At 43.7% G+C, this 26,026-nt stretch overlaps 2 protein-coding genes and 1 long non-coding RNA gene across 4 annotated transcripts in view; 1 reads left to right on the forward strand and 2 right to left on the reverse strand.

Moving 5' to 3' along the window:
* The first annotated feature begins 131 nt into the window (after positions 1–131).
* On the forward strand, positions 132–23,573 carry LOC140638916 (uncharacterized). Its single transcript, XR_012035871.1, has 4 exons — positions 132–438; positions 748–914; positions 12,366–12,540; positions 14,817–23,573. It is a non-coding gene; the product is annotated as an uncharacterized lncRNA (long non-coding RNA).
* Positions 10,037–13,441, reverse strand: LOC140638914 (proline-rich protein 3-like). The gene has a single exon (XM_072837024.1). The coding sequence runs from the start codon at positions 13,424–13,426 to the stop codon at positions 12,677–12,679; it is 750 nt and encodes a 249-aa protein (XP_072693125.1). The 5' UTR covers positions 13,427–13,441; the 3' UTR covers positions 10,037–12,676.
* Positions 21,823–26,026, reverse strand: part of SMURF1 (SMAD specific E3 ubiquitin protein ligase 1) — a 113,401-nt gene continuing 109,197 nt past the window's right edge. For both annotated transcript variants that reach the window (XM_072837023.1, XM_072837022.1), the window contains exon 18: positions 21,823–25,065. In XM_072837023.1, the coding sequence (XP_072693124.1) occupies positions 24,966–25,065 (100 nt within the window). In that variant the 3' untranslated portion in view covers positions 21,823–24,965. The remainder of the gene's footprint in view (positions 25,066–26,026) is intronic.

Genomic DNA, 26,026 nt, shown 5'->3' on the forward strand with positions numbered 1-26,026 from the left:
CCTTTGGCTTGGTTTCCCCACCTCAGGGCTGCTGCCTGTGATGTGTGTACAGAGGGGCAGGTGGGCAGGCGCTTGGCCTCCTCCATCCTGTGGGTGGCGCCCACGAGGCAGAAGAGCCTGCCCCGGAGGACCTGGAGGGGGGTGGTGTCTGAGGATAAGATCCGGAAAAACGGCCTGAGGGACAGGGCTTGCGGCTTGCATTGTAAAATTATGATTCTGAATTTAAAAGGACTCCTCCATTGGGAAGCGCTTTGCTGAGAGGCAGACGGCTTTCACACAACTCCGGGCCAGGATGCAGCCCTTCCCAGGCCTTGCCTACAGACCTCTCCTCCACCGACGCCCCAGGCCAGCATGGGGGAAGCTTGCGGCAGGTTTCCTGCAGTGTCACTGCAAAATCCAGTCCAAGGGGCAAAACCAGAGGGGCCGGAATAAGCGAAGGTGACCATGAGGGTGCTGGTCTGTACCTGGGATCCAGGGTCATTGGCAGTGGGTGGCCGCAAGATGGGGCTGTTACACGGGTCACTGGTCCTCAGGTGGAGGGTCCCTGATCCCTAAGTGGGTGGCCCTCCACAGAGGAGGGGTTTCCAGCTCAGAGAAGAGCAGCTCCTGAAGGTTCAGCTGTGGAATGTGGTGGTGCTGACACGCGTGGTCAGCATTTGGAGGAGGGAAGTCAGTGTACTGAGGGCCCCAGGTTCTGAGCCAGCTTCATTCAAACCATGCCCTTGGCGCCCATCCCCCCACCTCCAGGTTTCTAGGAAAACCAGCCCTTGAACAGTGAGGGCAGAGAGTGTTCCTCCGTGGAGTTCCAGCACCTTCTGCTCTCCATCCATCCATAAGTGGAAAGGTCAGGGACCTGGACTCAGGAGGCCAGAGAACGGGTCTGTTTATGGGGGTTCTCCAAGCACCACTGCAAGGTAGGTACTGTTTTATTAAACACGTTTTTTTTATTATGAGAAAAGATACATAAGATTCACCATTATAACCATTTTTAAGTGTCCAGTTCAGTGGCATTAAGCGCATTCACATAGTTATGTGACCCCCACCCCCACCACCATCCTTCTGCAGAACTTTATTCGTCTTCCCAAACTGAAACTCTGCATCCATTAAACACAACCCCCCGTCCCCAGCACCTACCCTTATACATTCTGTCTCATGGATTTGTCTCCTCTAAGAATTTCCTTTAAGTAGAACCATATGGTATTTGTTCTTCTGTGCTTGGCTTGCTTCCCTCAGCATCCGTCCTCTAGGTGTGCCTGTGGTGTAGCATGTGAAAGCAGTTGCTGCTTTTTTAAAGCTGAATCATACCGCATCACAGGTATATGTGTATATACCACATCTTGTCTTTTCATCCATCAATGGATGGTTTTTGGATATGGTAAATAATGCTGCGTGAACACGAGGGTGCAAGTATCTGTGGGACTCCCAGTGCTCAGTTCTTCGGGGAATATGCACAGAAGTAGAGTTGCTGGATCATATGGTAATTCTGTTTTTAACTTTCTAAGGACTGCCGTGCAGTTTTCCTTAGCAATTGCCTCATTTTATGCCCCGACCAGTGGTGTACACAGGTTTCAATTTCTCCCCATCCTTGCCAATGTTTATTTCCTTTTATTCTTGTAACAACCATTCTAATGGGTGTAGTAGGGTAACGTCCATCTTATTGGGGTTTTGGTTTACATTTCCCTTGTGATTAGTGACTTTGAGCATCTTTTGATGAGTTTGCTGACCATTTATGTAACTTCTTTGGAGAAACATCTATTCAAATCTTTTGTCTGTTTCTTAATTGGACTGTTTTGTTTTTTGTTTTGTTTTTTAATTGTAGGAGTTCTTTATATATTGTGGTTCCTAACCTCTTACTAGGTTTATTATTTACACATTCTCTCCCATTTTGTGGCCTACTCTCCCATTCTGTTGACAGTGCCCCTTATGCCCCTATGACAGTGCATAAGTTTTAAATTTTGATATAGTTCGATTTTTATAGTTTTCTTTTGTTGCCCATGCTCTTTGTTGCCATATCCAAGGAATCATTGCCAAACCCAATGTCATGAAACTTTTCCCATTTTTTCTAAGACTTTTATAGTTTCATTTTTTTTTCTAAAGATTTTATTTATTCATGAGAGACATAAAGAGAGAGAGAGGCAGAGACACAGGCAGAGGGAGAAGCAGGCTCCATGCAGGGAGCCTGACGTGGGACTCGATCCCAGAACCCCAGGGTCATGCCCTGGGCTGAAGGCAGGTGCCAAACCACTGAGTCACCCAGGGATCCCCTATAGTTTTATTCTTACATTTAAATCTTTGGCCCATAAAGTAGGGGTTCTATCTCTTTCTTTGGCCTATAGATACCAGTTTTTCAAGTGCCATTTGTTTCCAAGTGCCACCCTCCACAGAATAGTCAATTTAACCATATATGAGGGGATTGATTTATTTATGGGTTCTCTGTTCTATTACATTGGTCTGTATGTCTGTCCTTTTATTTTCTAAGTATTTATTTTAGTAATCTCTACACTCAGTGTGGGGCTCGAACTTAGGACCCTGAGATTGAGTCACATGCTTTTCCAACTGAGCCAGTCATGTGTCACCTATATATGTCATTATGTCAGTACCAAGCTGTTTATTACTTAGCTTTGTTGTATGTTTGGAAGTGAGGAAGTGTGAGACTTCCAACACTGTTCTTTTTTCAAGATTCTTTTGGCTAGTTGGGGGTCCCTGAGATTCCATATGAATTTTAGGGTGGATTTTTCTTGTTTTGCAGAAGTGGTGTTTGATTTCTTTTTTTCTTTTTTTTTTTCTTTTTTTTTTTTCTGCAAAAAGCTTTATTGTCTCCATTTGGTCCACGTTTTGAGAAAGGGCTCCAGGATGGTTAAAAAGCTGCCTCATGGCTGCATGGGAAAAGGTTCAGGCACAAGCCCTGGCACTGGGGGATGCCAGAGGAGCCCCTCAAAGACTGCTGGTCTCCAGAGGCTCCTAGTCGTGCTTGAGAGTGAGCCTTTCGAAAAGATATTCACCCAGCCCAGCCTGGGGGGTGGCCAGCCTGCGGAGGTTAGTCAGGTGGTCGCCCATCTTCTTGATGAGTTTTACCTCATCTAGGAAGTGGTTCTCCAGGAAGTCACAGAGATGGGGATCCGCGCGGGCAGAACCCAGGGCATGCAGATCCAGAAGGGCCTGGTTCAGGTTCTTCTCCAGAAGCAGGGCGGCTTCCATGGCATCCAGGGTCTTCCCCCACTCATCTTGGGATGGTTTCTGCACGTCCTGGAAGAGGGCGCAGCCGCCGCGCTGGTTTTGCATCTTCAAGAAACGCTCAGCGCCCTCGCACTTCTCCAACTCGTGGAAGAAGTGGCCCACACCCTCCAGAGCCACATCGTCACGGTCAAAATAGAAGCCCAGAGAGAGGTAGGTGTAGGAGGCCCGCAGGTGCATGTTGACCAGGCGGTTGACGACGGCCTCCACCTCGGTAGAATAATTCTGACGAATCCGGGAGCTCATGGTTGATTCCAGACAAGGAATTAAATTCAAACTTGGGTGTTCACTGCCGGTGGCAGAAGATGGCCAGGAAGATGGCTCCGAAGGTTGCGACTGGAAAAAAGGTTGGAGGGTGGCTGTTGGCTGGTAGAAGGGGCGTCCCTGGGTCTGTTCATCCAAACACTGTTGAAGCAAGAGACAGATCCGCAGGACCGCCGAAAGCACCGCCTGGTGTTAGATTTCTATAGGAGTTACATTGAATCTGTAAATCATTTTGGACAGTAAAGACATCCTAGCAATGTTAAGTCTCCCAGTCCGTGAACCCAGAATGTCCTTCCATTGATTTTTGTGTCCTCTTCAACTTCTCATTTTATAATTTTTATAGTTTTGAGTGTGTGTTTCATTTTCTTGGTTTATTCCTGTTTTATTCTTTTAGATGCTACTACAAATGGAATTATTTTCTTTTTTCTTAATATTTTGTTTATTTTTTCATGAGAGACACACAGAGAGAGAGAGAGAGGCAGAGACACAGGCAGAGGGAGAAGCAGGCTTCATGCAGGGAGCCCAATGCAAGACTTGATCCCAGGACTCCAGGATTGTGCCCTGAGCCAAAAAGGCAGATGCTGAAACCACTGAGCCACCCAGGCGTCCCTGGAATCATTTTCTTAATTTCATCTTTGGGTTGCTCATTCACCTATAGAAACACAACTGATTTTTGTGTGTTGACTTTGTATCCTGTAGCTTCACTGAATTCATTTTTTTAGTTCTGACAGGCTTTTTGTTTGTTTTTATCAGGAACAAAAGATCTTTCTTTTAAGACAGTGTTGGCATAAATTTTCCTAGGGGGAAAACCATTTTAGTTGTTGGACACATGCAGTCAGAAGTCTGAAAAGTTAGGAGGCTTTAGTTTCTTGAAGGGAAAGAAAATAAGAACTGACTAAAGTTTCTCTGAAAAACTTTACTTAAAAAGGAGATCATGGGAGGTAAAAGATGAGAGTTGGGTCTCAAGGAAATGGTGGAGCTCAAGAAGCATGGAGGAAGACAGCTACCTTGCGGTAGAGGTGGTGGGGGTCCTTAGGAGGGGAAATGAGTATTTTAATGGACACTTGGGCCACTCCTGGTTAATGAACCAGCTAATGGTGGGGAGGTGAGGAGAATAGAGGGAAAAGCAGGGGGAACAGACTCTGGATTATGAACCTGTGAGCTGGTATGGAAATTTTGGCTCATCAGAAGAAAAGTGAGAAAAATCAATGTACCAAAGTGAGGTTCATAAAGGACAATCAATGATAGTCCTCTACCATGAAAAGCTTTTCTTTTAGAATGTCCTTATTAGGGGCACCCGGGTGGCTCAGTGGTTGAGCATCTGCCTTTGGCTCAGGTCATGATCCTAGGGTCCTGGGATCGAGTCCCGCATTGGGTTCCCTGCAGAGAGACTGCTTGTCCCTCTGCCTATGTCTCCGCCTCTCTCTGTATCTCTCATGAATAAATATACAAAGAGAGGGGCGGAGACATAGGCAGAGGGAGATGCGAGATCATGCCCTGAGCCGAAGGCAGATGCTCAACCACTGAGCCACCCAGGTGCCCCTAAATAAATAAAATCTTTTAAAAATGTCCTTATGAAATGAAATGCTAGTGATATGGGTGATTGTTATTAATTTCTCTAATGTTATCTTTGACAAACTAAAAAATCAATAACTATATACGAGTCTCCTGATTCTGGTCAGTATATTTTACTGGTCTGTAAAACAGAAGAGTTTGGGAAATACTAAACAAGTCATAATTATATGGGATTCTGTATAAGAGTATAAGATGTTTCTTAATCTTTAGCTTATTTTTAACTCCAAAATTTAATGACAAGGCTAAAAAAAAAAAGCATGGACCTACATCATGCATAGATAATAGATGAAAAATCTTAAACTAACACCAAATATAATTCAGGACTATTTTGATTCCTACACCGCATGAATGTGTAGTGGTACAATTTTTATGTATTTCTGGATAACATGCATTATTTTTAGTGAATTATCTAGAGTTACTGTATTCATCTTGACCATATCATAGTCTATGGTCAAATAATATGCCACTTCACTTATGTCAGGATCCTACAACAGTAAACTTATATTTCTCTCCTCCCATCCTTTGTGCCATTGATGTCATACTTTTTATTTCTATCTATGTTAACCTCACAACACAGTATTATTTTTACACTAGGCTATATTTTCTTTATGTATATGTAAGTTAAATAATCTCTATACCCAGTGTGAGGCTTAGACTCATGACCCAGAGATCAAGAGTTACATGCTCCATCGACTGAGCCAGCCAGGCACCCCTAAACCACACTTTCTTTCTTTCTTTTTTTTTTTTTAAACCACACTTTCTTAACAGGAATCATATTGTTCCTTTGTATGGGGGACTGATTTGATAAAAATGCCTAAAAGGCTCCTTAGAAAGATGGCATTGTTTTTTAGTTCTAACAGTTTTTTGGTATGTATTTTCTTTCTTTTTTTTTTTTTTTTTTCCAAGACCACAGGCATGGTATGTATTTTCTTAGGTTTTTCTATTTGTAAGGTTATATTGGATAGTGTTCTATATATGTCTGTTAGGTACAACTGGTTATAGTATTGTTCAAGTCCCCTTTTTCATTAGTGATCTTCAGTCTACTTATTCTCTGTATTATTTAGAGTATTAGAAATCTTCCACAATTACTGTAGAGCTATCTATTTCTCCCTTTAATTCTGTCAACAATTGTTTCATATATTTAGGAGCACTGATGTCTGATCCATATAATTATAATTCTTCTTTCTTCTTGGTGAATTGGCTTTTTATTGTTATATGATACCCTTCTCTGTCTCTTGAATAGTTTCTGTCTTAAAGTCTGTTTTGTCTTACATCAGTGCAGCTGCCTCTCTGCTCTCCTGTCATTACCGTTTGCACAGACTACCTTTGTCTATCCTTTCACTTTCAAGCCATGTGTGTCCTTATATCTAAAGTGAGTCTCTTATGGATGGCATCCAGATGGACCCTGGTTTTTTTTCCATCCTGCCAATAAATGACTTTTGATTATGGAGTTTATTTATATCTTCTTTTTAAGTTTATTCATTTTAGTAATCTCTATACCCAAAATGGGGCTGCAACTCATGATCCCAAGATAAAGAGCTGCATGCTCTTCCAACTGAGCCAGCCAGATACCCCTAATTCATTTGCATTTAAACTAATTACTGATTAAAGAGGACTTAGTTTTGCCATTTTATTTGTTTTCTATGTCTTAAAGCTTTTCTCCTTTCTCATTTCCTCCATTACTGCCTTCTTTCATGTTCGGATGATTTTTTTGGTAGGGAAATTTTGGTTCCTTTCTCATTTGCTTTTGTGTATATTCTACAGATATTTTCTTTGTGTTACCACAGGGATTACACTTAATACCTTAAAATTTAAGAATCTCAGTGAAGTTGATGCCAATTTAACTTCAACCATATACAAAAACGACTTTTTTAGAGCTGTGTCCTCCATTTGTTATTGATGTATCAAGTTACATCTCTATACATGGTATATCCACAAACATAGATTTTATGCACTTGCCTCTTAAATCGTGTAGAAAATTAAAAGCGGGGTTACAAAACCAAATTGCCATAATATTTGTCCATGTATTTACCTTTGCTAGAGAACTTTATTTTCTTATTTTTTTGTAAAAATAATAAACTTTATTTATTTATTCATGACAGACAGAGCAAGAGAGAGGCAGAGACACAGGCAGAGGGAGAAACAGGCTCCCCATGGGGAGCCCAATGCCGGACTCAATCCCAGGACTCTGGGCTCACGCCCTGAGCTGAAGGCAGATGCTCAATCACTGAGCCACCCAGGCTCCCCTTCTTATGGCTTTGAGCTACTCTCTAGTATCCTTTCATTACAACATGAAGGTCAGCCTTTAAGCTGTTCTCTGCAGGGCATTTCTAGTGGTAATGAATTCTGCCAGCTTTCATTTTTCTGGAAGTTTTAATTTCTTTCTCATTCTTCTTGAAAGACAGATTTGCTAGATACAGAAAACTTGATCGACAACTTGTTTTTTCTCTTTCAGTACTTTATTTTTTTTTTAATATTTTTTATTTATTTATGGTAGTCACAGAGAGAGAGAGAGAGAGAGAGAGAGAGGCAGAGACATAGGCAGAGGGAGAAGCAGGCTCCATGCACCAGGAGCCTGACGTGGGATTCGATCCCGGGTCTCCAAGATCGCGCCCTGGGCCAAAGGCAGGCGCTAAACCGCTGCGCCACCCAGGGATCCCTCTTTCAGTACTTTAATTGTCCCACTGCCTTCCAATATCCAAGGTTTCTACTAGGAAGTCTGCTGATAATTTTATTGAGGATCCTTGCACATGATAAGTTATCCTTTTCTTGAAACCTTAAAAGATTTTGTCTTTGGCTTTTGAGAGTTTAAAAGTGCCTCAGTATAGGTCTCTTTGGTTTATCCTGCTCAGAGTTCTTAAGCCTTCTGGATTTATAGATACATGATCATCTTTCCTCAAACTTGGGAAGTTTTCAGCTATTATTTCTTCAAATAATCTATTTCTCTCTCTCTCTCTCTCTCTCTCTCCTCTCCTTCTGGGACTCTCATAATTCCTATTTGGGCCCATCTGATGGTATCCTATAAGTCTCTTAGCCTTTCTTCACTTTTCTTCATTCTTTGTCTTTCTGCTCCTCTGATTCACTGATTTCAAATGACCTGTCTCCGAGTTCACTGAATCTTTCTTCTGCCTGTTCAAGTTTTCCAGTGGAACCGCTAGTGGATTTTTCAGCTCCAGAATTTCTATTCATAAATCATTTTCCTGATTTCCACTGATTCTTTGTCCATTTTCCCCCTTAGATCTTTGAGGATTTTGGGAAGGAGGTTTTTTTTTGTTTTATTTTTGTATTGTTTATTTACATTCAATTAATTAACATATAGCTTATTATTAGTTTCAGAGGTAGAGGTCAGTGATTCATCAGTCTTATAGAACACCCAGTGCTCATTGTATCACATGTCCTCCTCAATGCCCATCACCCAGCTACCCCATCCCCCCACTTCCCTCCCCTCCAGCAACCCTCCGTTTGTTTCCTATGATTAAGAGTCTCTTATGATTTGTCTCCCTTTCTGATTTCATCTGTTTTATTTTTCCCTGTGCTCCTCTTTTGTTTCTTAAATTTTGCATATGAAAAAAAATCCACGAGTGAAATAATATGATAATTGTGTCTCTGATTGACTAATTTTGCTTAGCATAATACCCTCTAGTTCCACCCATGCTGTTGCAAATCGCAAGATTTCATTTTTTTTTTTTTTGATGATTCAATAATACTCCATTGTGTATATATACCACATATTCTTTATCCATTCACCTGTCGATGGACATCTGGGCTCTTTCCGTGGTCTGGCTATTGTGGAAATTGCTGCCATAAACATTGGGGTGCAAGTGTCCCTTCATTTCACTACGTTTGTATCTTTGGGGTAAATACCTATAGTGCAATTGCTGGGTTGTAGGGTAGCTCTAGTTTCAACTTTTTGAGGAACCTCCAAACTTCTCCAGAGTGGCTACACCAGCTTGCATTCCCACCAAAAGTGTAAGAGAGTTCCACTTTGTCTTTGAGCATTTTTAAGACAATTGTTTTAAAGTCTTTGTCTCAAAAGCCTATGTTTATAAGTCTATGTTAAACCTCTGTCTTATATAAGTCTATGTTCAGGAACTATTTTCGGATATTTGTGTTTTTCCTTTGTATGATGCATGTTTTATTTGTGCCTTGTGATCTTTTGTTGAAAATTGGGCATCTGAAAAATGTGCCAGTTTTTGTAGACCATTTCTGTGCAGAGGAAGACTTTTGCTGATTGGCCTGATATAGAGGCTCTTCTCAGGCTTTTTCTGGGTGTGCATCATCCCTGAGCCTATGTATATGCCTTTCTAATTCCCCCCCAGTTACAAAGCTGCTTTTAAATGTCTTAATTTTCTTGAGAGTATTACCCCGTCTTCTCGAGCCTCAGACATTCTATTATATTCCTCCATCAGTAATCTTTTGCCCCCAGTGTCTTCACGTAGTCCTCTTGCAGTTTTCATGGGCCATGCCTGTTGCTTCTTGTAGCTTCCTGTATTCTGAGATTTGAGCTGCGATGCTTTCGACTGAGCTCCAGGTTATGAGACACAAAGACTAGCCCTTCAGCCTCTGATAGGCTGCTTTGCTCTCCCTGGTTTGTAAAAAAGGGGACTGGCGGGATCCCTGGGTGGCGCAGCGGTTTGGCGCCTGCCTTTGGCCCGGGGCGCGATCCTGGAGACCCGGGATCGAATCCCACATCGGGCTCCCGGTGCATGGAGCCTGCTTCTCCCTCTGCCTGTGTCTCTGCCTCTCTCTCTCTCTCTGTGACTATCATAAATAAATAAATAAATAAATAAATAAATAAATAAATAAATAAATAAATAAATAAATAATTAAAAAAAAAAAAAAAAGGGGGACTGGGGACCTGGCTGCCACTTCCCCCAAACCATGCTGTGCCACACCAGGGAGGGAGTGCAGGGGGAGGCAAGGGCAAGTGAAAACACTTTGAAATTTCCTATCACTGTAAATGTAGCTTTTTCTTGACTGCACATTTGCTTTCTTGCTGTAGATGTTTGATTCCTAGAGCTTCCATAAAGTTGTTTCAGCCAGTCTGTAGTTTTTTGCTGTGTCTGTGGGGAATGAGGGCCCAGAGCTTCCTAGTCCTGCATCTTGGCTGACGTCACCATCTACGCCTTTCCTTTAAAGGTTATATTTTATTAAGTTATAATTTGCGAAAGTGTAAATTAAAAATCTTTTAAAAGAAAAACTCATTTACAGAAATATATCAGTCTTAAAATCCAGTCTAAATCCAGCCCTTGACACACAAAAATGAGCTCTGAAATCCTCAAGTACTCTTAGGGCAGGTCCCATAGTGAGGGGCCTGGCACCAACCAAAATCTGTCCATCCTCACATTCTCTAGACTCAGGAAAAAAGGGAATAGTTACTCATGAGATTCACTTTTATGTCAAGTACAACCATAAATTAAGCCCCAATGATTGTAACAGCAATAAAACCAAAAGAGGAAAAATTGTCAAAATTGTCTTAGAAATTATTGTTTTATTTATGGATTATTTTAACAGACTTAGTAACAACAAAAATTCTGTATTCACAATACCCATAAATAGAATGACATGGAATCATCTAAGTTATAAGATTCATATTCAGATATTCTTCAGTTATTAATCATTTTAAGAATAGTTTTATCAAGACTCTAATTAGAACCACTATATAATCTCTGAACATATGAAATATGTTTTATATTTTTAGCAATAAAGCTAAAAGAGAAAAAACTCAGTTACTTTAGTGCAAAGATAAAACTATGTAGGTAAGGTTCTAGATCGTTAGAAGGCAATCACTTCCTCAGACTGTGGATGAAGGTGGATTCTGGTGTAGACATTTCTCTTGTAGTGGAGTATGTGTTGAGCCAACAAAGACCACAGGAGGAGAGACTGCCTGGAGGACAGCATTCTCATTTTCCTGAATGTAGGGAAGTACGGGTGCTGGGCTTGGTCCCTGGGACCTCTTGGTTTGGGGAACATCTGAGTCCAAGGAGAGGACTGGCATCTTGGCCAGCGGTTCTGGGCAGATGAGTGTCTAAGCATCTGCCAGCCATCAGGAGGATGGACACGCTCAGTGGAGGGTCTCCTCCTGAGGGCCTGAGCCTGTGGGGGATGCCTGGGGCCCTGTACCATCACAGCTCCTTGTTCCTTCTTCCTCAGGGGGCTGGTTTCCCTGCTGGGCCTCTTGGGCCTCTGCCAGATGCTTCACCCAAAATATTAGGGGTATATGTTAAACTTTTAATTTTTTAAACTTTTAATTCCTTCTGAGTAACTTTTGTCTGAAGTCTGCATTCTTTTCCTAAATTACTGTGCTTCTCTCATGGGAAATGAACTGACCTTGAGAAAGTCCACTGAGGATTTCTGATGTTTCCGGAAGAATTTTGGCCTCCTGACCAGGTTTTAGCTGTTCACATTTGTGTCTGACCTTTAAATTGCTTCAGAAAGATTCTCCTTTCTCTTTCCATGGAGAATGAATTCTTGATTGAATGAAAATACATTCCAGAAATGATACATTTCTTCATCTCTATTCAGTTTCTGCTGGACTCCTACCTCTCACTTTCTGTGACTTTTTTTTTTTAAGAGAATCATAAGGAAAAATGGGAAATTTTTAACATCCAGATTCTATTCTTTATGTGATCATGAGCTCACATAAAGTTGATTTTCACCTCTCAGGGTGAAGGAGCCCTCTGACTCGGAGATTAGAACCCCATTCCTGGGGATCCCTGGGTGGCTCAGCGGTTTAGCGCCTGCCTTCAGCCCAGGGTGCAATCCTGGAGTCCCGGGATCAAGTCCAGCGTCGGGCTTCCGGCATGGAGCCTGCTTCTCCCTCTGCCTGTGTCTCTGCCTCTCTCTCTGTCTTTCATGAATAAATAAAAAATAAAATCTAAAAAAAAAAATAAAAAAAAAGAACCCCATTCCTATAGAGCTGCAAGAATGTGCCAGACTACACCAACCCCACCAGGTAAACGCCACGCCTATTTTAAATATTTTCCAAAAGCTGGGAGTGGGGGAGGTGGGCAGAATGACTGAAGGTGAGTGGGATTCCAGTTATGGAAGGAGTGTGTCCCAGGGAATACAGTCAGTGTTGGCATGGTAGTGTGGGATGGTGACAGACGGCAGCTATGCTTCTGGGGAGCAAAGCATAACATGTAGACTTGTCAAATCCCTGTGTTGTACACCTGAAACTAGTGTAACATTGTGTGTCAATTGTACTCCAACAAAAAAATATTTTTCAAACCCAGAAGATCCTATAACTTTCATATGTAAATCAATATTGAAACATTTTTTTTTTTTTTCAGCACCAAAGAAGTTTCCTGTTGAGCAGTCAATCGGCGAAGGGGAAGAGGATCCAGGAGGCAGTTGAAGAGAGCAATGGTGGGGTCCTGAAGGCGAGTCTCTGGAGGCTGAATCGGAAGAAAGCCCACACGCTGGGCACCAGTGATGAAACAAAACTCTGGACCCCAAATGGGGGAGGTGAGAAATGGGGGTGGGTGTCATTGACTGAGGGTGGTGGGTGGAACAGCCTCACAGTAGCCGTCACAGGGCCACAGGGAAATATATGGCCGCTAGGTCAGAGGGCTCCTTCCAGCCTGGATGGGAAGGCACAGTCTCACAGAGGAGGTCCATTGACGCCTGGGTGGTAGAAGACACAGAGGTCCTCATATCGACAGTGGCCCTTTTTGGCAAAGTGTCGGCAGACAGGGCGGTTGGATTTGTCTTCCATAACTTGGGGGCCATCCTTGGGTGGGCAGGTATTTTTGATAAGAGACCAACTTTTGAGCCTTCGGGGATTTCTCTGCTCTTTGTGAAAGCCTCCTCTGGAAGGACCCCCATGGCCTGGTCCAGGAAAAGGAGGTTCAGTATTGGCCCCCCACCAGCCACGACCATATGGGCCGCACCTGGGACCCAGGCCTCCCCGGATTGGGCCTCTGCCCCTGGGAGGAGGTGGGAGGCTCAGCAGTGGTGGAATCATTGGTCCCCTTGATCCTGGAGGACCTCTGTGAAGAGAGTCTGCATTCTTTTCTGTCTGGCTCCTTTCGCTCAACACCGTGTTTGTGAGATTCATCCAGGTTGCCTGTAGCAGGAGTTCGTTCATTTTCATTGCAGTGTAGTATCCCATTGCATGCACACACAACAACTTATTTATCCATTCTACTGATGGTGGACATGTGGGTGGATTCCAGTTTGGGGCTGACTTGGGATCACCAGGCTTTCCATTGGCCATGGGGGGAGGGCCCAGAAGGCTAGGTGGTCCGATGGGACTCCCATCCTCCTCGTCTCCAGTCTCCCCCCGCTCTGGCAGTGGGGGCTGTTGCGGAGGCGGCGGCTGCTGCTGATTCTGCTTCTTTCGTTTGGGCATCGTGGTTGCGGCAATGCGAAACATTTTTAAAGTGATCTCAAACTTTTATTTTTTAAAGCACAACAAGCAGCAGGGTGAGGGGCAGAGAGAGAAGGAGAAAGAGAATCTTAAGCAGACTCCATGTTCAGCGTGGAGCCCAACATGGGATTCAATCTCATGACCCTGAGACCATGACCTGAACCGAAACCAAGAGTCGGATGTTTAACCAACAGAGCTACCGAGGCACCCCAACTTATTTTTATTTTATTTTTATTTTTTTATTTTTTCAAACTTTATAATTTTTTTTTTTTTAATTTATGATAGTCACAGAGAGAGAGGGGCAGAGACATAGGCAGAGGGAGAAGCAGGCTCCACGCACCGAGAGCCCGATGTGGGACTCGATCCCGGGTCTCCAGGATCACGCCCTGGGCCAAAGGCAGGCGCCAAACCGCTGCGCCACCCAGGGATCCCTTTTTTCAAACTTTTTTAACAGAAGTTTATGAATTTTATTTTTTTCCAGTTTGAGATACAGTTGACATATGACATTGTGTTAGTTCAAGGTGTACAATATAATGATTTGGTACATGCATCTATCACTGTTTTTCTCTGATTGCACTGAAGGATTCTCTGGAGATTTTAAATGGGACCTGTAAGGGCACAGCTAATTTTCTTTCCCTGACACCATAGCACACATTTGGTGTTCTCTTTTCTCAAGACTTTTTAAAGTATCTGAGCCACATCAGTCAGTTTCTTCAAAACTTGCAACACACCTTCTGTGGGCTTTCTGCTTCCTGACAGAGCCGTCCCATCCAAGTTCACATCCCCACATTACATCCTCCCCGTATTGCTGGCCAAGTCCTCCTGGAGCTGAGCTGTGGGACCAGCTAGGGATACCCAGTGTCCCCTGCATCAGGACTGGCACTGGACTCCCGCCCCACATGCCCTCTTGGCTCATCTGACACTTTATTCCATGCGCTGACCCCCTTCCTCCTCCAGCTTTCTCCTGCTTCTGAAAACAGCTTTATGCTTCCCTAGAGACGATAATTCTGATTTAGGGCATTGTGAAGGGGACTTGTGAAGCCTCCCTTCATTCCTCTGTTGGCTTCTAGAGGCTGATTTGGTTGCAGTTACTTGGCGCTGGGTGTGTTCTGAGGACTCGCTTGAAGACTGAGCTTTCATCCATCAGCTGTTGGCGCAACTGTTCCACACATTGAGTTTTCTCTTTGCTTAGTTGACTTGTGAAACTCTTGACATGAAATCTCAAGTAAGGGGGGGTGGGGCTTTCTGTGTGAAGCTAAGCTGCTCAAGGGGGCTGCCTTTCCTTCAGGAAGACTCCTTGTCTTGTTTGCACAAATCAGGCTTTTCGTGATGAAAAATCAAGTATGACCCTAATTGTCACCATCTCCCACAGCAATCTGTGTGTGCTGGTCCCCGGCCGAGGACCTCTGCAAAAGTGTCACCTCTTGGCAGCATGACCAGCATGACATAGAGCACTGCAGCCGTCAACAGGTAGGCGAGCACGTACTCCCCTGGCACAAAGACAGAGGCGCTCTCGCCCAACGTCCCCTGGGAGCCCCTGGGCAGGAATCTGACCCCATGACCCCCAGGGCTGGTGCACATGGTCCCTGGGGCCAGAGGGGCTTCCTGGAGTCTGGATCACCCTGGCCCTGCCTGATGGCCTATGAGCCGTGGGGGGCCGGTACATGCGGCCAGCTGTGGCCAGCATTGTCCTTTCCCTGCATCATTCTGTGTCCGGATGCCACATCTGCCCTGCAGGGCTCAGTAAACTCCCCCCATGCAGGCCCCTCCTGCATTAGGTCTGGCCAGCTTTGAATATCTAGGAGGGTTACGGGAGGGGTTCTGGAGGGTCTCACACAAGGTACTACTCTCCCCTTAAAAGCCAGTGGAATGTTCAGTGTTCACGGTTCAGGAATCTGAGGTCTGGCTGTGAGCAAGGAAACTTGATTTCAAACCCATCCTGCAAGCAGTGAAATGCTTGAGGTGAGGTAGAAGCCCTTCAGGATGTTGAGATCACAACAGGGATCCTGGGGGCCAAGGGCTCCTCCTGGGGGCAAGAGGGCTGGGGGCGCCTGGTCTGCAGGAGGCTGCCATATGACACACTGATTGCAGCCTGTGAGACTCTGAGCAGAGGACCAACTTGAGTTGTGGTAGGAGTCCTGATCCATGAAAAATGTGAGTTAAGAAAAAAAAAAAAGGGAAAAAAACAGCCATGTATACAAGGGAATTTAAAAAGCCATGCTCATGTTCATGGAAAGACACAGGTTCAAGAAAGACCAGAGAAGACCTCAAGCTTTCACCTCAGGCTCATCAGAGATAACTTCAACAATTGAAAAGAAAAAATAATGGGGAAAGAGGATAATCTGATTTCCAGATTTACATTATAAAATTCAAATGTCCAGTTTTCAACAAAAAGTCACAAGGCATACAAAGGTATGGCCCGAAAGAAACAAGTAAACAGAAATCATCACTGAGGAAGCAGACAGCAGATGTACTAGACCCAAGGACTTTAAAATAATGGTCTGAAGGCTGCTGAAAGGGCTAGAGGAGGACATAGAAAAAGACAGGAAAACAGTATGTGACCAAAAATAGGAATATCAATAGAAACAGGAATTACAAAAAAGAACCAAAAGAAAATTCTGGAGGTGACAAGTGTAATAACTGAAATGAAAAATTCCCCGAGTTTTAAAAAGACATTTAAGTAGGAAGAATCAATGAACTTAAAGATAGAACAGTTGAAATTGAGAAAAAAAGAAAAGTGCACAGAACCAGAGTCCTATGGGACACCATTAACGCACTGTGGGAATCCCAGAAGAAACAGAGAGAGAGAGGGGAGGGAGGGAAGGAGGGAGGAGTCAAAAGAATATTTGAAGAAACAACGACCCTTGGGATCCCTGGGTGGCGCAGCGGTTTGGCGCCTGCCTTTGGCCCAGGGCGCGATCCTGGAGACCCGGGATCGAATCCCACATCGGGCTCCCGGTGCATGGAGCCTGCTTCTCCCTCTGCCTGTGTCTCTGCCTCTCTCTCTCTCTCTCTCTGTGTGACTATCATAAATAAATGAAAAAAAATAAAAAAGAAACAACGACCCAGAACTTCTCAATTTGATGAAACACATCAATCTATATGTATAAGAAGCTGGACAAACTCCAGATGGAACTAACTCAAGGAAACAGCAAGATAAAGAATCTTGAAAGCAGCAAGAGAGGTGACTTGTCATGTACAAGAGATCCTCAATAAGATGATCAGATTTCTTATCCAACTTTGAAGGTCGGAAAGCAGAGGACTGATTTATTCAAACTGATGAAAGATACTTTCAGAATTCTATATCCAGCAAAATTGCTCTTCACAAATGAGGGTGTGTGCCACCAGGACTGCTTTACAAAAAGTGCTTAAGAAGTCCTTCTATTCGAAATAAAGGATGCTTGCTAGACAGTAACTCAAAGCTGCAAGCAGAAGTCAAAATCCCCAGTAAAAGTAACACATGGACTATTATAAAAGCTAGTATTATAATTTTGGTTTGTAAGTCGGCTTTTTAAATTTTCTACAGGATTTAAATACATAAAAAACTAATCTATATTACTGGGCACACAATGTATCGAGATGTAATCTGTGACATCAATCATAGGGGGAGATGGAGCTGCACGGGAGCAGGGAATTTTATGTGCTATTCAAATTGGCATAAATTAGGTTGTTGCAATATTAGGATGTTAAGTGTAATCCCTGCATAACCACCAATAAAACATCTATAGAATATATACAAAAGGAAACAAGAAGAGATTCAAAACATGTCGCTATAAAAAAATCAGATACGAAAGGCAGTTAATGGAGGAAGTAAGGGACAAAAAAAAACTATAACGTACATAGAAGATGAATAATAAATGGAAGAGACAAGTTCCTTCTTCTAAGTAACTAAATGTCAATATATTAAACTCTCTAATCAAAAGGCAGAGATTGAAGATGTCTAACTAGAAGTTCCAGGCCTGTGCTACCCCCTTGGAAACACTGAAAATACATACATAAAAACAACTACAGACTAAAATAACTTTATAGGCCCTCTGGAAAGCAGACAAAAATTTACAGCAAGCAGGTGAATGCCATCAAGAAAAAGCCACAGTCAAAATGGCAGGGAATTCTGTGGCAGTTTTGTTTGCCGTTGTCTCAACCCCTCCTAGCACAACAATGCGTGGTTGGGAGGAAGCAGCCCAATTCCTGGTTTCCTTCCTTGTGACGAAAGGAGGAGAGCAGAACTCATTTGCCATGTTCTGAGCTGTCCGGACTGCCCGAGGGCCTGGTTTCTGTCTTGCCTGGCTTGGAGCTGGAGAAGATGGCATGAGGGACTGCAGGTTGGCAGCAGCAAGCAACACAACATGTGCAGACCTACAGATGCCTGGGGCAAGATATTATGAGAAGCAAAATACAGTAACATGTCTAAGGTCCCGAGAAGAAGCTGGGGTGAGATTTTGGGATATTAGGACTTCTTAAAAGCAGCCACATGTGTATGGGGAAAAGGGGCAGAGAGTGCTTGGGAAATGTATGGGCCCAGGCAGGACACGAGCCCAAAAAAGACCTGACTTAAGCCATCACTCTGGGTTGATCACAAGTTTTAGAACACACTCTGCTAATTAGTGAAGGTCTTCCTGCCATTCTGCAAAGAATGGGAAGATATGGCTGTTTTTTCAAATGATTTCAAAACAAATCTTTTGTTTGTTTTTTTAAAAAGGTATTTATGGCTTTTTTTTTTTTTAAGATTTTATTTATTCATTCATGAGAGACAGAGAGAGAGAGGCAGAGACACAGGCAGAGGGAGAAGCAGGCCCTATGCAGGGAGCCCAACGCGGGACTCTATCCCGGGACCCCGGGGTCATGCCTTGGGCTGAAGGCTGCGCTAAAAGCCACCCACGCTGCCCAAATCTTTTGTTTTCAATGAAAGATCTCAAGGCATACAAAGAAACAGGAAAACGGAAACGTTCAAAGAAACAAAATATTATCTTCAGAAACCCTAGAAACCATCCCTGGAGAACCACAGGCATCAGGCTTACTAGAAAAGACTTTAAAATAACTGTTAAATATGCTCAGAGAACTAAAGGAAATCAAGCAACTGATATATGAACAAAATGAGAGTATCAAAAAGTTACCTTCTTAAAGTATATTAGTAAAAAGAGCCAAATTCTGGAGCTAAAAAATACAACAGCTGAACTGAAAAATACAATATAGGGATTCAGCAGCAGACCTGAGCCGTCAAAAGCATCTGTGAACTTAAGACAAGTCATTTGAAATCAGTGAAACAGAGGAGCAAAAAGAAAAACAATGAAAAGCAAAGAGGGCCTAAGGGCCTTATGGGACACCATTAAACAAAGATTTGCATTACTGGGGTCCCAAATGGAGAAAGAGAGGGGAAAGGAGCAGAGAACATACTTGAAGTGATGGACAAAAATTTCTCAAATCTGAGTATAGAAATGGACATACAATTTTAAGAAACTCGACAAATTTCAACAAGATAAACCCAGAGACACCCACAGCAAACACTGAAAAACTGAAGGGCAAAATGGACAGCTCTACTTAATAGGATTCTTTAGGACCTCACTCTGAGTAAGTTAGAACAACCAACTAGAAGATCAGTAGGATCTTGTGAGGACTTGAACACTAGAGACCATTTGGACCTAATCAACCTATATACAAATATCTCCGCCAACAGCAGCAGAATATACCTTTTCCTCAAGGACACAGGGAACATTCTCCATAATAGGCCACATTCTGTAAGGCCATGAGTCGAGTCTCAAAAAATTTTAGAAGATTGAAAGCATACAACACAGTTGCTCCTCCCACAATGGAATGAAGCTAGAAATCAGTAACAGAAAGAAAATTCATGAGTATGTGGAAGTAAAGCAATACATTACAAGGGAAATTAGAACCTATCTTGGAAAAAAAAAAAAAACTATCTTGAGATAAGTGATCATGAAAACACAAAGCAGCACTAAGAAGGAAACTTAAAGCTATAAATGCTTACATTAAAAAAGAAGGAAGGTCTGAAATAAAACACCTACCTTATACCATAAGGAACTAGAAAAAGAAGATAAAACTAAGCTGAAAGCTAGCAGTAGGAAAGAAACAATATCACAGCAGAGAGAGAACAGAAAACAGAAAGCCACTGAAGTCAAGAGTTGGTTCTATCAAAAAATCAACATAATGGGAAACCTTTAGCTAAATGCCTATGGCAGGGGAAAGATGTGAACTCAACCACACAAGAGGGCACCTTACTACAAATACATTAAGAAGGATTATAAGAGAGCTCTATGAATAATTGTATGCCAACAAAATGGATAACCTGGATGAAATGGACACATTTCTAGAAACACAACCTACTAAGACTGAATCATGAAGAAATAAAGTCTGAATGGACCTATATATAACTAGTAAGGAGATTGAGTCAGTAATCAAATGCCTCCCAACAAGAAAAGTCCGAAACCCAATGGCTTCATCAGTGAATTCTACCAAACATTTAAAGAACAGACACCAATCCTCCTCAGACTCTTCCAGAAAGAGAAGAGAATGCTTTCTAACTCATTCTTAGGAGGCCAGCATCACCTTGATGCCAAAGCCAGACAAAGACACTACAAGAAAGCAATCAGTCAGTATCCCTCACAAATATTGATGTAAAACATTTCCAACAAAACATTAGCAAATTGAATACAACAACACAGTAAAAGGATTAAACACATCATGACAAAGTAGGATCACCAAAATGCAAGGATCATTCAGTATATAAAAATCGATTTAATATGCCATATTAACAGAATGAAAGGGAAAATGATTATCTCAACTGACACAGAATCATTTGACAGAATTCAATACCTTTTCATAATAAAAACACTCAACAAACTAGCAATAGTGGGAAAATGCCTCAACACGGTAAAAGCCATACATGAAATATCCCACAGGTCCTATCATTCCTAAAAGTAAAGGACTAACAATTTTTCCTCTCAGATCAGGAACAAGACAGCATGTCCACTTTCATTACTTCCATTGAACATAGTACTGGAAGTCCTAGCCAGAGCAATTAGGCAAGAAAATAAAGAAACAGGCATTCAAATTGGAAAGGAAAAGATAAAATTGCTGACAATACGATCTCATATATTGACAACTTTAAAGATTATACATGCATCATTAGGATAAATGAAATCTGCAAAGTTGAAGGATAAAAGTCAACACACCAGCCAGTTGTGTTTTTAGACAATAACAGTGTATAATCTGAAAATTAAAAATTCCATTTAAAATAGCATTTAAAAGAACACAATACTTAGAAATAAACTTAACCAAAGAGGCTAGTGACTTAGACACTGGAGACTACACAACACTCTGAAAGGAAGCAAAGACAACACAGCTGTTAGTCCAGAATGTCTCTTCTGGGTACCATGGCCAGATCAAGTCAACATATAAAGTTAACTATCACGACAAGTGTCCATCAAACCAAGGGAAATGCAAAATGTGCTACATTCCTACAAGAGAGCATTACTCAGCCATAAAAAGGAATGGAATTGTGGTATAAGCTCTAACACAAGTGGACCGTGAAGTCTGCTAAGTGAAATAAGACCTGGGGAGACAACTATTTCATATAAGATTCCACTTATATGATGTCCCTAGAATGGGCAGGTTCACAGACAAAGCAGAACAGAGGTGACCAAGGGTCAGGGGATGGAGGAATGGGGGTTACTAGTTAGTGGGTCCAGAGTTTTAGTCTGGGAGGATGTCTTAAGAGGTTTGGGTATAGACGGTGGTCATTATTGCACTATGTTGTGAATGTTTTCATTGCCACTGGAGTGGACTTTACCAATGGGTTAACTGATAGATACTATGTGTGTTTTATCACAAAAAAAATAATTGAAAAGGAAAATAAAAATGCAAACCAATGAGTATGCCCAGTGTGTGAAGATACCAGTTAACAGATTCAAAACTTTCTCTAGCCCACAAGTTTTTCGACAGAGCACGTTCAACTGCTTGCTGTGTTTTTATTCACTCTTTCTACAATTCTAAAGTTTTTTTTAAAGTTTTTTTAAAAAAGATTTTACTCATTTATTCATGAGAGACACACACACAGAGGAGAGAGAGAGAGAGAGAGAGAGAGAGAGAGAGAGAGGCAGAGACACAGTCTCCATGCAGGGAGCCCAACGTGGGACTCCCGGATCCCGGGACTCCAGGATCACGCCCCAGGCTAAAGGTGGCGCCAAACCGCTGAGCCACCCGGGCTGCCCTACAACTCTAAAGTTTGTCCCTTTTCCATTCCAAGTTTGTCTAACCATCACCTTTCTTTTTTGTGGGACTGAAAAAACAAAAAAAAACAAAAAACAAAAACAAAAAAACAAACTCCACCTCATTTCCACACCAAAATATCAGACACCAAAAAATGTAAAGTCGTGAGTTTATTGCATATGTAACAAAATGAATCTGACCTCCCGGGTCCAGCCTGCTGTACAATCACTGTTTGTTTTGTGTTTCCAGCTGGTTCCATAACCACATTAAATAGAACTAGTATTTCTTTAAATATTTTTGATTTTGACATAAAACACAACATTAGTGTACAATTTTCACAAAATAAATCAGCAATAAAAACAGTGGGAAGAATAACAAGGATAGCAGCAATACTTAAAAACAAGACGTTACAAAATAAATTAAAAAATACATTATAAAGTGGTTGAGAAACAAAAATAAACAAATTTTAAAAATTCATACTATGTTTTGGGAAGGCTGCCGTGCGGCACACACCTGGCTGCACATGGGGCTGGGGGACGGGGCGTCTTCTCTGCGGAAGGCCATTCCTGACAGCCCAGGTTTGAGGACCACCTCACCTGAATTGGGACCGCGCAGCTGAGCAAGCTTAGGGAACACGCTCCACCTGGGGGGCAGACGTCCCCCTCAGAAGAGAGCTGTCCTCACGGCCCCCACACGGCCCCTCTGGTTTTCCTACCTACAGCACTGGCAGAGCGGTGGTTTGCTACATCCCTGAGGGTCGGCTGATGACCGCTGGTGAGGGCAAGCCTGGAAGTTGGGCCCCTGAAGCATCTGGGCAAAGAGGTGAGGGGGGACGGGTGGGTGGGTGGGGATTACTGAGGAGGCTGGCGAACGAGAGCTTGTGGGGAACGGGGTCTGCACAGACCCAAAGTGGAGCGATCGGGAGCTTTCACCCACTGTCTGCCATGCTACTCTTGGGGTAGCTCAATCCACTGTTGATAGTGAAGGTTCTAGAAGTGTGATGCCACTGACAAGCCCGTTTGGCAAGAGTAAACCAGGGCTCTGGAAGGTTCTGCCCTTTCAGGCTCCTTTGTACCACACAGCTGATGAGGGTGCCCACGTGCAAGTGTAAGAAGAAGAGCCAAGACCCAGGCCTTACAAGACAGGTAACGCTCGCTGAGGTGACATCTGAACCTGACACACGGGAGCAACACAGGGCTGGCAGGTGCAGTTCCTAAGGACCGTGCCCTGATCCTCCCCACAGCAGGAAGATCGTCTTAAAGGAGCCAAACACAACAACCCTACTAGACCCTCGTCTCCTCACTAATCCCTACAGATTTTGGCCAACACCACAGAAGACTCTAGAGGTCCTTCCCACCACGGTAGGGGGTGCTCTCAGCTCCCCCGGGGAGGACTCCTCCTCACACTGTGGAGGTTCACCTTGGAGAGGAGGCCTATCTAAGGGAAGGTCTGTAGTGGGTATTTCCTCGCTCTTCCAGAGGAAGATTACGAGGGAGGATGAGAGAGACAAGGGGGATCCAGCTTCTAGAACGCCCTCAGAAGGATCATGGTAAACGAGACACAAGATAAGCCCAATGGGGGCAAGGCAGAGCTTCTGGAAGACCAAGCCCACAAGTTGGCCTGGACTTCCTGAATAGATTTAATTTTCCTTCCGCGCTCTCTCCTAGAACCTCCACGAGCAGCCCAGAAGTGTGCTCTCGCAGCTCCTGGCACCCACAGCCGGCACCCGTGGCCCACCAAACTGGCAAACCCCTCATTCCAAAGGAGGGTCTCTCCCCCAAGAGGTCCCGGAGCTCCTCACAGGGCACCCGAAGAACCACAGCGAAACAGGAAGGGTAAGCATGCCTCCAAACCCACCATGGTCCAGAGATTTCAGTAACCGAGTCATCCAAAAAAGTCCTTCCAGACCCATCTCAGACCTACAGCTGAATCCCAACGCTTAACTCCAAAACCAACTGCAAAATTTCAACAGTGAAATGTCGTGCTAATTAATTACCCCACACTGGCCCCCCCAAAACAAAAACAACAAAAAACCAAACAGGACAATTTGCTGCTGCTGCTGCCACTGCCGCTTCCCTTCATGGAAGTTTGTCTCCAATCAAACCACCCAGTTAAAATACTGCTTGAACTGCTTGTGCCCATTGGAAAGGGGTGTTAGAAACTCAGGGTCTGGGCTGACTTTGGCCTTGCTCAGCACATGAAGGATGTTTGGGCGAGTGAAGTGAGCAGTGATTGCTAGTGTCGCCATCTGACACTTGGAGAATGAGCAGAATGAGCAGAGTGGAACCATCCCCCCAACCTCCCCCACTGTCAGAACAGCAACTCGGTGAGGGGAGCTAAGTCACTGAGGTTATCCGTCTCCCCCTCTCCCTTTTAGACTAGTGCACACCAAGCCAGCAGCTGGAACAACAGACTTCTCTTGTTCAGCTCGTAGCAACTTCCCGTGATGCGGTGCTTTGTTAGTGTTGGGGTGCCCAGCCCACATACAGGCAGGACAGGCTGCACAGATCTGAGGCTGGTGTGGTCTGTTCTTTTATAAGCTCTGTTATGTGGCATTTTCACTGGAAAAATATCTTGAACTAGATCAATAACATGGCAAAGGGGACTCTTAACAGAAAGATCATTCTTCTCGATGCAAAACACATTTTTCAGCCAGGACACCCTGAAAAATACCCCGGGCCTCCAGCACAACTGCCCTAGTTTCCTTTACCTTTCCAAAAGGGAAGCACATTTTCGATGCAAGCTTCCTGCCGTAGAATTCCGACAGAAGATATGGTTATTTTTTTCAGTTAGAAATTAATCTGCTACCCCGAGCAGACTGCTAGGCTGTGATTGGAATGTGAGCTGCTGAACTTGCAAAGGGCCTCGGGACTGTTTGGACACAGCACAGCTAGTGGAGCTACCAGTTACGAACCCTCAGTAAGTCAAGCTCAGTTCCAGAACTTGTGGGTCGATCCTCCGCTAAAGACCACAGGGCAGTGAGCCTCTCACCATAGGGTTACAGTCATAGAATATCCTGTGTGACCGAAGCCAAATGCTAAACCTGGCTGCCTTTTATTGGATGGGTGATGGAAGGGGGTGGGAGTACTGTCATAAAGGAGGAAAATACGGGTGGAAGCCACCAACCAAAGTCCCCCCACCCCCCTTGCTCCCCCCAACGAAAAGGAGGGGAGACAACCCTTTCCCTCCGGTTATCTAGGGTTCCCGGGCCTCAGCCAGCTTCGCAGGAGGCACACAGAAAGCTTGCTTTTGGTCTGGTGGTCATGAGCTAGAATCTGTTGCCTTTGGTTGCTCTTCACTCCACAGCAAACCCACAAGTCTCCTCCACGGCTGTCAGCAGCTTCTCATAGAGCTTCTCATATGATTCATAAGGTGGAATGTCAATCCGATTAAAGCTGGAACAGGACAAAAGAGGGAGAGTCATTGCTGGGGGTGGTCCAGACCTAGAACCTACTTCAAGGACAGGACAGGCGGGGGCAGTGCCTTCGTGGCCCTGAGCTAGCAGAGTGTGTGTGTGCGTGCACGGAGGAGGGATGGAGCCAAGGGAAGGGGAAAGCAGCTCATCGCCTCGTTGGGATAAGGAGGTAGAGGCAAGTTTTCCACTTCTCCCTGGTCCTTCTGCTTTGAAAGTCAAGATTTTTCATTGAACACACAGCAAAACAGCTTCTAAGATCTTTAAAACCAAAATGAAACCAGTTACTATTTCTTGGTTCTATTAGGACAAAGCTCTCAGCTCGTTTTGTTTGTTGTCTTCGGGAGGAGTTATTGCTCAGCACCAGGAATACCAGCTTGGGAGACCACTGTAAACCAGACCAGCCGCGGTCAGATCACCACTAACAATCTACTGCATGTCTAATCCTCCGTGACTTGATCTGAGACCAGATGGGCCAGCCTGGAATACTTCTTGCAAAAACAAGCTCTATCTCAAAACTAATGAAACGTCAAATCTCTGACACTGAAATGAAACAAATGATGAACCAGCATTTCCCTGGGGAAATTCATTTCTAATGCTGTTTTTAAGAAAAAGGAAAAAAGAACACCCTTAAGAAGGATATTCTCTCCTAACAAATAAAAAAATACAGAATTCAGACCGAGAGGCCATGTAGTAGCTTACTAAATTACAAGGGGTTAAGCAATTAAGGATGGTTTTTCTCAAGAAAGATTTAGGCTGAATGGCGGTGAGTCTTTTTGTAAACTCAAGCATCAGAGGACACTCCTCACATCTGGTTCCCTCGAGGCACAGAACTATGAACGGACAGAGCCTTACATGGAGCACAGCAGCTGCCGGGCATCAACACAGCACTGTTGGCCTCGCTGGGCAGGGCGCTGTAGCCTCGCCATGGCCTCGGGATGGCG

The sequence above is a fragment of the Canis lupus genome, chromosome 8 (assembly GCF_048164855.1).
Source record: "Canis lupus baileyi chromosome 8, mCanLup2.hap1, whole genome shotgun sequence".
NCBI classification, from domain to species: domain Eukaryota; kingdom Metazoa; phylum Chordata; class Mammalia; order Carnivora; family Canidae; genus Canis; species Canis lupus.

Bases quoted from the DNA above. Each gene is read 5' to 3' on its own strand.
- LOC140638914 (XM_072837024.1), bottom strand. From the start codon at position 13,426: ATGCCCAAACGAAAGAAGCAGAATCAGCAGCAGCCGCCGCCTCCGCAA.